The sequence below is a fragment of the Suricata suricatta genome, chromosome 16 (genome assembly GCF_006229205.1).
Source record: "Suricata suricatta isolate VVHF042 chromosome 16, meerkat_22Aug2017_6uvM2_HiC, whole genome shotgun sequence".
Lineage (NCBI taxonomy): Eukaryota > Metazoa > Chordata > Mammalia > Carnivora > Herpestidae > Suricata > Suricata suricatta.
This window is the reverse complement of record NC_043715.1, coordinates 48503955-48516478: the sequence shown is the minus strand read 5'-3', so window position 1 is coordinate 48516478 and position 12524 is coordinate 48503955. Positions and strand designations below refer to the sequence as shown.

Genomic DNA, 12524 nt, shown 5'->3' with positions numbered 1-12524 from the left:
GCGCCCCCCATCCCTTTTCCTGCCTCCTTACCTTTGTGCACACCATCCCCTTCCCTGCCCTCTCCTCTGAGGAGCACCTTGGGACCCCTTCCCGGGCAGCTGGCTCTGCCCTGTGCCGCCCCTGCCCCCTGCATACAGAGTGCCCGCACAGGGGCCAGCTACTCGAGGCCACTAGGAGGTGCCTGTCTGTGGAGGGACAAGGGCAGTAACATTTACTGAGCACAACGGGGACCGCTTGGCCTGCATTTACTCACCCCCTTAATCCTCCTAAGGACACTGGGAGGTAGCACCGTTGAGGAAACTGAGGCACGGGGCACCCTGCACCCCCGCTGCCTGCCATGCGTCCCCTCCCCGTGTCACACCTGAGCTCACCTCTGCCCCCTTTAGCAGTCATGCTGCTGCCTGCACGTGCACCTGCGGTGCCTGAGGAAACCAGAGGAGCCTCGGTGGCAGGACCAGAGAGCTGGCCGCCAGCGGCCACCAGCAGCCGCCGCCGGGGCCCGTTCCCGCAGGAGGAGCACGGGATGACTGGCAAGGGCCTAGGCGCCAGGGCCTGGCAGAGAAGAGGGGCGCCTTGCCCAGAAACGCAGGCCATCTCTGCTCGGGGTGGGGGTCATCCTGGCCGCCCACCCATCAGGCCGTCTGGGCTGGGAGCCAGGCCTGCTCCAGTTTGGACGATGGCCCCATGACTGAGGTGCCGCTTACCCGACCCTCCAAGCCCCGTCTCCAGGTGTGAAATCCAAGCTGGCTTACGGGGTTGTTAAAGTTAAACATGAGGTGTGCACAGAGCACCGGCACACGGCACGCCCCTCATCCCCATCGCTCACCTTGTTCGGCCTCCACCTCCTAAGGGCCTCCCACATGCCAAGGGCAGTGTTGGCCGCCGAGGCCATCCTGGGTCCCCACACCACACACTGGTCAGCGCTGGGATTGAGGACCTAACCCGCAGGAGGGGGGGGGGCAGGCGGCCTCTAGGAGTTGGAGGAGATATAGTGACTTGTCAGGGCGCAGGGCCGAGGCTGATGGAGGGAGAGCGGGGTCCCAGAAGGCTGTTGGAACCTGCTGAGGAGGCTGGCAGGTCGCCTCAGAGCCGGATCTCAGCAAGGACATCTTACCCACCATGGGAAGGGCTCCGATGATGGCCATTCAGGCCCAGAGAGGAGACTGGAAGTTGCTCCCAGGGGACAGTGGTGGCTGGAGGGAGGGTGCGAGGAGGGAGGGCCTGGTGACTGCTGCTTGCCTCCCCGGCCCGCACCTGCAGCCTGGCCCGCACCTGCAGCCTGTGGGGCTCTGCGCCCTCTTCTTGTCTCCCTTCTGCTGGGTTTTCTCACCCCTTATGCTGTCCTGGTATTTCTGACGCCCCCACCCTGCACCTCGCTCACTCAGCTGTCCTCAGGCCTCCCAACAGAAGCACCAGTCGGATCTCAACTGGCCACGCCAGCCGGCACGTGGACAGTCACCAGGTGCAGCCTGCGATGTCCCCTTTCCCGTGCCTATGCCCCTCCCACCGCGGGACCCTGGCCTGCCCTCTGGAATGCCATGTGGCCACCACTGCCTTCCCTGAGTGCCCAGGGGACTCCCTCCCACACCTGAGCCCTGCGTGTCTCTCCCAGGGTTCTCAGCTCTCAAAGAGTGTGAACGGGGTAGAGAGGGCGAGGGGGGGCAGGTAGGAGAAAGAATCTTAAGCATGTTCCATGCTCAGCGTGGAGCCCCACTCGTGGCTTGATCCTACGACCTGAGATCGTGACAGCCTAAACCACAGACGCTCAATGGGCTGAGCCACCCAGGTGCCCCCGTGGCTGATGGACACAGCTGATTCTTACAGCTTCCGGCTGGCCAGGCCAGGAGGGTGGGCCCTGTGGCCTGGGGGTCCATTGCTGTAGCTGCACGCACGCTGCCACATGAGCCCTTCGGCAGGCCACTGTGAGTCCCTGGGGTGATGAGAGCGCGCCCTACCCGTGGGGTGTTGTAAGGACGGACACCGGAAGTGCTCGCGATGGGTGTTCTTGGGAAAGCACTGACCAGCAGGTGGCAGCCGAGCCCGGGGGAGAACCCCCCATTTTTCCTACAGCAGCGGGGAGCTGGGCTCCAGAGGGGGTGGCATCTGCGAGGTGTCACGTGGCGGGGGCACCGCCCTCCCTCCTTACCCTCGAGCTCACGGAGATGGGCACACCTGGTCTTGGAGTCCCTTCTGCGGCCGCTGCCCCAGGTGCCTGAGCCTCTCTCCCCTGGCCTTTTAGGGACAGAAGATGAGCCTGTCTGTCCTGGAGGGCATGGGCTTCCGTGTGGGCCAGGCCCTGGGCGAGAGGTGAGAGCCAGCGCTGCCTGTCCTTCCCCTGCTGGCCAGAGGCAGGCACGACCAGAGGTCAAGTCCCTTCCTGGGCACGCCTGGATGGGGAGGGTCGTGGCGCTCCATCATGGAACCCAGCCTGGCGCCCCCCCATCCTTACCCTGGGCCCCTCATCCCGGCCCACCCAGCCCCAGTGGCTGTCCCCCGCTCCCCACGCTAGGCTACCCCAGGAGACCCTGGCCTTCAGGGAGGAGCTGGACGTCCTCAAGTTCCTATGCAAAGACTTGTGGGTGGCCGTGTTCCAAAAGCAGATGGACAGCCTCCGCGCCAATCACCAGGTGTGTTCTTGGGCCTGGGGCCCCGCTTCCTGGCTCAGGGCAGAGACTGAAACCAAGAGGAGGCTGGAGGAGACCCCCCCCCCCCCACCGAGGTTGGGCCTCCCCTCTCGGGGCCTCTGCCCTGCCCTCTGCGGGAAGCCAGGAGGTTGCAGTGGGGTGTCCTGGCTACTTGCAGAATTTCCACAAGCCTCCCTCGATGGGGCCCCAGAGCGGGAAACAGGTGCTCACTGTTGGTGGCACCTCCCCTCGGCGAGTTGGCGAGTCGCCACTTGTCTCTAGCTGGCCCGACCTAGCAGGCGCTCACGCCGTGCCGGGCCCTGGCCTCCCGGGTCTACAGCCTCTCACCACTGCCCTGGGAGGCAGGGTCACCCTGGAAGTCCTGCGGCTAGAGGGGCAGGACCGGGCCCTGCTGCAGTAGCTCCAAAGGATGGGGACCCTGATGACAGTTTTGAGGGAGGGGTCCCCCCAGACCACAGTCCAACAGGGCAGGGGACCCCGGGGCCTGGCTTCCCTCCCCCACTAGAGGCACAGGTGCCTGCCCAGCCCCCAGCGGGCCCCTCTCTGCCTTCAGGGAACCTACGTGCTGCAGGACAACAGCTTCCCCCTCCTCATCCGGATGGCCTCGGGCCTGCAGTATCTGGAGGAAGCACCCAAGGTAGGGCAGGGGCCTGGAGCCACACCCCCCAGTTACGCAGCCCCCAGTCCTAGGCGCGGGCCTCCCCTCTTCCCTAGGTGACTTGTGCCCCCTGTCTCCAGTTCCTGGCCTTCACCTGCGGCCTCCTGCGAGGTACCCTCAGCACCCTGGGCATCAAGAGCCTGGTCACCGCCTCCGTGGCATCCCTGCCCACCTGTGAGTCATGGGGGGTGGGGGATTCCTCCTAACCCCGAAGGGTGGTGGGGGCTCTGAGCTCTCCCGCCCCTGTCCCCCACTCCCCAGGGTTGGGGAGGCGGGGCTGGGGCTGCCAAGTCCCACCTACAGACGGGGAATTTGAGGCCCAGAGAGCTTAGGTCCTGTGCCCAGGCCACCCGGCTGGTGCAGCCCAGCCGTGCCCCGGCTGTGTCCCCCAGCCTGCTTCCCTAGGGTGTGCCAGGCCAGAGCAGGGCAGCTCGATGATGAGCTGGTCTAGGGATTTCGAACATTATATTCCAGGTGGACATAATAGAAATCAGCCTGGTTAATGCTCCGAGGCAGCCCCCGAAGGGCAGTCTGCCTGGCGGGGCGTCCTGATCCCCCAGGGCCCTCCATCCTGCCGACCTGGGGCCAGCCCGCCCTCCGCTGCCCCACCCCCCTGGGCGTTTTCCCTCTGCGGGTCCCCCAGGCCTACTTATGAAGGGGCCCGAGGCCACGTGGGCAGGACCTGAGCAATACGTGCCTCAGCTGCCCGTGCCGGCCCCTCCTCAGCCGCCCGCGTGCTTGACCTTCGTGCCGCTAGTCACCCACACAGCTCTGGGACACAAGCCAGGTGGGCGGGGAGCAGCACCCCCTCCGGCCACCGCTCAGCCCAGCCCAGGGCCTCGCAGACGGCCGGTGCCGGACAGGGATGGACATCTCCGAGCTGGCTCGCCCCTGAGATCCCAGCCTCCCGCTAACACCAGCCTTTCTCTTGCAGGTAAGTTCCAGGTGGTGATTCAGAAAACCTGAGGAGCCCCAGGCCCCCACCCCAGCTGAACCTCACAGCCACCCCCTGCCCGGGGGCCTCGGACCACTGCCTTCGGGGGCGGCCAGAGGGCTGGCATCAGGCACCCCAGACTCCATGGGTGATGAACAAGCGGGGGTGGGGGGCCAGCTGCTTCAGGGAGTCCCATGTGCTCAACGGGTGGGCGTCCTAGGGAGGGAAGGGGGTCCCAAGGACAAAGTGGCCCAGGTTGGGGCCGGTGTGAAGGGCTCCCTGCCCGGGACTCCTCCTCCTGCCCTGCAGGTGCCCAATAAAGGTTCTGTTTGTGGAGCTGGATTTCATGTAGAAGGGGAGGGGACATCTGTGACACATGTGACTTTGTCACTGGTCCTGTGGGGGTAGGGAGCAGAGCACCCTGTGTGGCTTCCGCCCCCAGCCCACAGCCTCCTGGCCCGCACACCTGGCAGAGGAGGGTGGCCCCGGGTGCTGGCCGCCCTGCCAGTGTCAACACATCTGGGGCTGTCCTCCGCCCAGTGGGGTGCACAGAATGGACCTCTCCTGGGTAGCGGGGTTGGGGCCACCAGAGTGTGGGCAGGGGTGGGCCTGGGGCTGCCTGCACCGAGGGCAGATGGAGGGGAAACGGGCCAGACACCCTCATCCCCCACCCCAACACTTGCGGTGCCTGGCCGATGTGAGTCCTGCCCAGAAGAGCCGTTTGGCTGACCTGCCCCTGGGGACGTTCCCCATCCTGTCCCCCTGCCCCCCTTAGGTTCATAGCACCTGAGGGTATCACGGTCCCGGACTCTGCCCAGGCCCTGCTGTGGGTAAGTGGGTAAGGCCTGCAGACCTGTAAACTGAGGCTGGGGTGAGACCCAAGTGGAAGGAGGAAGGGTCTCCCCACTTAAAACAGCCGCCAGGGGGTGGGGGGTCCTCTACCTCTGGAGGATCCTGCGAAGACACCCCATCTGGCCGCTGCGCTGCCCCTCCCTGGCCTAGAGAGCTGAGCTCTGTGTTCCCTGGCCTGCCTCTTGGTTCCCCACATACTGTTCCCTGCCTCTGCTGCCCCGCACCCGGCCCACTCCCCGCTCTCCCCTCCCTCTTGGCCTCCGAGGGTCCTCACTGCGCCCCCATCCCCGGGAGGACCCCTGGGCAGCTTCTTTTGGCCCGGAGTTGTTTACTTCTATTCAGCGCACTTCTGGGTCCCTCCGGACCCCTCTGCGGGGCGCTGGCTCTGCCCAGTATAGAGCCTGGCAGATGCTTCCCCTGTGAACTGGTTATTCGGGCCGGGCAGGGGGAGCAGGAGATTGGCCTGCCCTCAGGAACCCCTGGGCCCATCCTGGAGGTCCCACCCCCCCCAGACTCACCCCCAGCTCAGACACACTCGCCCTTCCTCCACCCCCCACCATTGGCTGGACCGCTGGGGCGCGGCAGGGGGCAGAGTCCCCAACTGGCAGAGGAAAGGGAGGAAACCTGCCCAGGAAAAGCAGCTTGAAGACCTGGGGAGGAGAGAAGACTGGCCCCCAGCAGACAAACGGACACATGGCTCTGGCCACCCAGCTGAACCCCCAGAGGGGCATCCTGCAGGACATGATGGGTTCCCTTCTGTCTCGTCCTGAACCCCCTTGTCCTGGGCACCCGGATCACCCATCTCCCTGGGCAGCGGCTGGTAACTCCCCATCAGGCAGCCGCCCCGCAGGCAGGGGGCAGAGCTGCAGCACAGACCACGGCTTGGAGAAGCCCTACTCCCTACTCGGCCTGCATGTGACCTGGGGCAAGGGACTTCACCTCTCTGGGCCTCAGTTTCCTCGTTTGTAACGTGGGCCTCTGAGTTGCCCCAGGGGGGTGTGGAGAGGAAAAAGGGTGAACTGTAGGAAAAGCACAGAAGCCCCCGGCACTTCCTGGTAAGGGCAGCCTGGTAAGTGGGTCACTCGGTGCCCACAAGTGTGTGTTGCCGTCACTACCAGGTGCCAGGCTCTGTGCTCAGCAGGCTCCTCCCGACAGCCACGGCAGGTTGGTTGTCACTGGCCCACTCAGCAGTGAGGAAGGTGAGGCTCAGAGAGGTGAAGTCACTTGCCTAAGATCACACAGCTGGGCCGTGGAGGAGCTGGCATCGGAACCTGGGGTTGTGGTCTCCCAGCTCCAGACTCTTAAGGGACTCTTAATCCCAGGGTCAGCTTCCCTCCCGGGTCCCATGGACACCCCCCTCCCCCCCTGCCCCCGCAGAGTCTGAAGATTCTCCTGCCCCCACCCCCACCCCCAGGACAAGAGTCCCCAGTCCTCGACAGCAGAGAGCACCGGGGCAGGGCGGGCACTCCAGGGGAAGGGGCGGGGACAGGGCGGGCAAACCGGTCGGGCGGCTGGCACCCATCTCGGGGCCTGTCTCCAGTGGGGCCCGTGCTGACTGGTGCTGGGGCAGGGAGCTGGGGCCGAGAGGCTGCCATCAGGTACAGGGGACCCCCGGTTGGAGGGGGGGAGGGGTAGGCAGGCAGGGGCCACGCGCTGGGCCCCCAACCCTCACTGAGCCCCTACTCACCCCTGAGCTTCGCCTGCCTCACCACACAGCATCCCGCCCTCCCTCCTGCTTTCGGCTCTTCACGGCTTAAACCCCTGCACCCCATCTTGCCCTGAGTTTGCTGAGCCTCTTCCCAAATTGGACCACTGTGATTTAACGTGTCCCCCCAGAATCCCCCCCACACACTCCCCACGCCCTCTTTCAGGCCCTGGATGTACTAGCCCTGAAATTTCAGGTACTCGGTGGCCCGAGGCTCCTCCCGGCTCTTGCCACGCTGGTTACAGGTCCCTTCAAAGGGTGCCAGCCGCCACCTCCCACAGCGCACTCCCCCAATGCCTGGTCACCCTAAGTTTACTCGCCACCCTCCAGGCTCCCTTGTCTCCCCAGCCCACAGCTGCCCAGCAGCCCCCTTGTCCTGGCCTCTTGGGAACTCCCAGGGGCCCCCAAACACCCCATCACCAACCCCTGGAAATCGCACGCACCCCAAATTAGCCCCTGGCACCCGCATAACCGTTCCCCGTTCTCCCACGTCTGGCTGTCCTCCCCCTGTCCTGACCACTCATTTCTTTCTGAAGAGCACTCTGCACCCCCATGATGACCCCGGGGCCCAGCGGCAGGGACCGGATCTCTCACCCGTCCCAGGTCACGTCCCGCGGGTGGGCTCTTCCGGTGGGCACCCAAGGGAGCCGCGCGGGCACTAAGCCGTCTCCCTCCCCCGGAGCAGGCCCCCCGCCGCCATGCACAAACACTACGCTGTCCACTTCGCCAAGGGTGCCCTGCCCTCTCGGACCCCCACTGAGTGCTACTTCCTGGACCCGGAGTTGGGGCGCCAAAAAGGTAGGGGTTCCGTTTGGGGGTGTCCTGGCAGGAAGAGTGGTCTGAGCGTGGGTGGGGTTGTTGCTGAGCAGATGGCTGGACAGATGGAGAACCCGCGGACCCAGGAGGGGGCTCCCAGTCTCCCCACAGAGGCTTCTGCATTAAGGGGCCATGGGTGGGGGCCACAGGCCCTGAGGAGCCCAAAAGTGGGAGCCCAGGATGGAGGTGTCAGAGGGGGAGGCCCAGCTGGCCCGCCCCTCCCCCCAACTGAGCTTTTCCAACTCTGAGTGCGTATGAATTGGGGTGTGGGGTGGGGATGGGGGCTGTGCAGCCTCTTGAGGCCCCAGTCTGCCAGGGCAGCCCCCTTCCCACCAGCCTTGCTGGAGCCCGGGTGTGAGGCCACCCCTTCTTCTCAGTTCCGGCCTGGTCCCCTCTCTGTGGCCACCTCCCCCCACCCCAGCCTCCTCTGGACCAACCAGGCCAGCTCCTGATGAATTCCTCTCTGCTCCCTGAGCCCCAGGGCCATCCCTCAGGGACCGAGGACTTTGGGGTAGCAGGGACTTCCAAGGCAGCGTCCCCACTCCAGCCCCTTGCCCGGCTAGAGCCCACGGGACCACCCCTCCTCTGCCGGCACCCTACCTCCCTCATTTTCTCTGGTTTCTCCGGGGCCTCAGTGAGGGACCAGCCCCAGCCTCCACTTGAAGACTCGACCTGGTTCCAGTGCCCACCGGGGCTCAGGGACCCAGGCCCAGTCACCCCCACTTCCTTCCTTCCAGGATGCTGTCGCCAGTGGTGCCGTGACCTGGCGGCCCTTCCAGCACACGGGCCCTGTCGGCTGTCCCCACAGGTGCGCTGGCAGCTGGCCTACCACAGCCACAAGGGGGGTGTCTGCGGCTGCCTCCCAGGCCCCCAGGCCCCCATCCTGCAGCAGCGGCGGCGCCACCCCCAGCCCCCGCCTCCCAGCCCCCCGCGGCAGCGGCTCCGCACCGTTCCAGGGCTCCAGAAGGGGCCACCTGCGACCGCCGCTGTCCCCGCCCAGCCAGCCAGCGCCCCCCAGCCGCCCCCCAGGCCCACCATGTCACCCGCCACCGCGGCACGTGCCACTGCCAGCAGCGGCCCGGCACCACCCCCTGCGGCCGGCCCCCTCCTGGAGCCCAGCAGGCCCAGTGATGCCCGCCCCCTGCCTGCCCCAGCAGCCTGCGGCTCCTTCACCTACAGCTCTGGTGCCTACCCGCTCCTCCCGTGGGCTCGTCCCTGCTGCCTCCTCTCTTCCCCTCTGTCCAGGCTTCTCACTCCTCAGCCCATCCTCCTCACCACTGTCCAGGGGATGCTCCTCCCTGCTTCACTGGTGGGGATCCAAAACATCCAGGCCAGGCCCGTGCACGGTGCCTCCGCCCGGGCTAGCCAGGGGTCTGGGCCCCGGCCGTCTCCCTCCGTTGACAGCCTTGCTCTGCTTCCTCTCTTCCTGGCCCTCCCTCCCCCCAGCCCAGCAGGCCAGGGAGAACTTGGGGCAGGGGGTGACAAGCACCAGCTTGCCAGCCAGCTCTGGTGTGGGGCGGACAGACACGCGGCTGAAGCAAGAGGGAGGGACAGGCCTGGGGGCCGAAGGGAACAGTGTGCCCAGGGGAGGGATCCATTCACCCACCCATCCATCCACCACCCACCCACCCACCCACCCATCCATCCATCCATCCATCCATCCTGGGACCAGGTACTGGGTGCCCAGCTCTGTTCCGGGGGAGCAGAGGGGAGGTGCAGGGAGCAGGGCAGAGACTAACTCCCTCACAGAGCTCACCATCTCTAGGTGACAGGGGGAGGTGGATACAGGCAATACGATGATTAGGGAAGGTGCAGCATGTCACCCTGCCTGTCACCCTGCCTGTCACCCGGCAGTAACCACGGTGGGGCGTGGGGGGGGAATAAGGCTGGGAGAGCAGCGAAGAAAGCATCAGGATTTGCTAATTAAACAGGGCCATCAAGCGAGGCGGCAGGAAGGCAGGATTTGAGCGAAGATGGGGCACTTCTCTCAAAGTGGCAGGAGGACCGGCAAGTGCAGACTGAAGTGGCCCGTCCTGGGACAGCCAGGAGGGCGGTGTGTGGGGACGGTCATAGAGGGCCACATCCTGGTGGCTGTGGGGGAAGGGGAGGCCTGGGCTCTAACAGGGGAGTGCACTGTGGGAGCTGAGCCTGGGGAGCAGGAGTTGGGGCGCGGGGATGACCCAGGAGGTGGCAGGGGAGATGGGGACACACGGCTGGGTTCCAGGTCTGGTTTGAAAGTAGAGCAACAGTGGAGCAGGGGCTCAGGCCCCAGGTCAGGCACAACCTCGTCGCTGGAGGCTGGCGGCCATGACGCCCATGTTACACACAGAAGCAGAGGCTTGACGAGGTGAGGTCACCCAGCCGTGCGGCAGAGTGGGACCAGACCCGTCCTGGCCACCCTAGTAGCCAACCTCGTTCTGAGTCTGCCCTCCCAGCCGTGCCTCCGAGGCCGGCGAAGACCTCGGGGAGGGAGGGGTCCTGCGGCCCACGGGCCCTATGAAAATTGGGCATGTCATCCTCACCACACACCACGGCGGGGCTGGCCCAGCATGGCCCACAGCTGAACCCCACCTTTCTGGTGCTCCAACCCCAGCCTGAGGAGTGGCACTCGGTGGGGGCCTGGGGGGGCGCCCTCAGCCAAGCAGATGCCGTCATGCACAAGTACTTAAACCTGAACCTGTTCCCTAAATGGCCATCCCAGACCATGGCATTGACCAAGGGTGCCCCCTCCCCCACCCAGCCTTTTAGCCTCCACGCTGCCCAGTGTCTGCACCCCACCATCAGAAGGAGGGACTGAGCCTCTCTCAATGGCAGCGCTCTACCTGGGTCATGCAGAGAAAGGTGGCAGGGCCAGTACCCAGAGGCGGGTCTGCCTGGGCCTGGGGCAGGACGGGAGCTGGTGGGCATGGGGAGCAGGAGAGAGATCAGGGTAAGGGACGGACAGGAAGCTGAGAGGAGTCTGTGACTGGCGGGGCCCTTCCACACCGCAGACTCAGAGCAGGCAGGAACCGACACACAAAACTTCCGGAGCACACAAAGAGGTGTCTTAGGCATCTGACAGTCTCAAGTCACAAGAGACGCCCATGGGGTTTTTCTAGGAGAATCACGGGCTGGTGACTGAGCCCGGTGATCTAGGGCCAGGTCAGCCAAAATCCCACGGGCCTCTGTGCTGGGGGGCGGCGGGGGTCTCCCAGCCTTTCCCTGGCGGATCTGGGGCCAGCTCCTCCTGCAGTAGCCCCGAGGGACACATCTGACCCAGAGAAGGGGGTTGTGTACTGCCCCCAGAAATCTGAGGGTTTGGCCTGAATCACCTCGGGGAATTGGGGAGAGGGGTGCCGATGCAGGGAGGAGCTGAGGGTGGGCTCTCCGGAGGGCAGATGGGGGGATGGGGGTGCCCGGCCAGCCTCACTGACTCAGTTTCTCCTCCCCCTCCCCCACCTCGGCCTCCAGATATCCTGACCGAAGATGACGTCTACTGCAGCTGCCTGGCCAAGACCCTCTGCCATGTGCCTGTGCCTGTGACCGTGGGTTTCTATGCCCCCTTTGGCTGCCGTCTGCACATGATGCTGGACAAGATCACTGGTGAGGCTCTCTGTGGGGTGGGGGTGGGGGTGGGGAGGGAGAAGGGGAAACAGAGCCTGTGACCCCCGCCCCAGTCCAGAGGCCCATGTCAGCCTTCACCAGGTCCCACAGCCTCTGCCCCCGGCTCCCTGCCCATTTCCTCTCTGGCCTCCTGGCCAACAGTCTCCTCCTCTCCTCGGCCAAATCCACTTCAAGGAAATATTTTTTAAGATACAGATCTAGCCCTGTCCTTCCCCTGTTCAAAAGCCCACCACGGCTCCCCAGCACCCGGCAAAAACGCGGCTTCCTCACTGGCTCCTACATAGTCCCTCCTGTGCGCCCCTCCCCCCCAGACCCATCTCTTCTGAGCACTGGCCCGGAGCCCCGGTCCGAAAGCCCCTGAACAGACAGATGCTAACCCATCCCATGGGCTGACACAGAGCCACGATCCACGGCAGCTCGGATCTGGTTCAAACCTCGCCAGGACCGTGGCCAGAGGGGCGGCGGGAGATTCACCTCCCTGCGCCCAGCCCTGCTGAGCGACAAACAGGGTCCTGGGAGGAGAAGACAGTCAGCTAGAGGGGAACAGCCGCATTCCGGAGCTCCTAGTCTGTCCTGGGTGACTCTGACACACGCCTGTTCATTCGTTCACTGACCTCAATAGCAGGCGGCCCCTGCCTCTCAACCTCTCATGATCCATCCTTCAGACATTCCCTCCCCCGGCGCTTCCTTGCTGCCCAGGGGACACAGGATGACCAAGCCGACCAGAGCCCTGCCCTTCCTGGTTTGACAGTCCAGAGAGGGAGCCAGACCTGTCCCCAGAGAGGGATGACCCCCCCCCAGGAGTGGGTAGGGTTGGGGTGGAGGAGCCCAGGAGGCGCCTGAGTGTCCAGACTGGGGATCACTGAGGGCTTCCTGGAGGAGGAGACAGCTGAGCTGAGACCTGGAGGAGGAGAAGGAGCACTAAGCCAGGAAAATGAGCCCTGCTGTCCCTCTGCTGCCCTGCGCTTGGCTTCCTCAGCACCTCGCACGCATTCTTTCACTCCTTAGAGCCTTCCTCGCCCCCTCCGTCCTCTCTCTCTCCGCCTTGGGAGCTCTGCTTCTGCCCCCCTCCCCCCTGGACCTCGGGCCCCGCCCTCCGACCTTTCCCAGTCCCCGCCCCGGCTTCAGGCCTCTCCTTCCGCACCTGCGTCAGCGTTTTCATCCGGGGCCTGGCACGAGGCCCCACACCTGGGACCCGCCCGCGCCCCGCCCCTCACGCGCCCCGCCCCCGCCCCGCAGCGCTGATGCAGCAGGAGGCGGCGCAGCGCGAGGCCGAGGAGCTGGGGCGCGTGCAGCGGCAGCCGCGGGCG

The 12524-nt window shown here is 65.5% G+C and overlaps 1 protein-coding gene across 3 annotated transcripts in view; it reads left to right on the top strand.

Annotated features, from left to right (window-relative positions):
- Positions 1-4580, top strand: part of TRAPPC6A (trafficking protein particle complex 6A) — a 9168-nt gene extending 4588 nt beyond the window's left edge. The window contains exons 2-6 of one of the 3 annotated variants that reach the window (XM_029925355.1): positions 2241-2308; positions 2511-2628; positions 3200-3283; positions 3385-3478; positions 4239-4580. In XM_029925355.1, coding sequence (XP_029781215.1) covers positions 2241-2308; positions 2511-2628; positions 3200-3283; positions 3385-3478; positions 4239-4270 — 396 coding nt within the window. In that variant the 3' untranslated portion in view covers positions 4271-4580. Of the gene's footprint in view, positions 1-1496; positions 2309-2478; positions 2629-3199; positions 3284-3384; positions 3479-4238 lie in introns of those variants that run through there. The other 2 variants (XM_029925354.1, XM_029925353.1) reach the window with 2 other exon arrangements.
- Positions 4581-12524: the final 7944 nt, after the last annotated feature.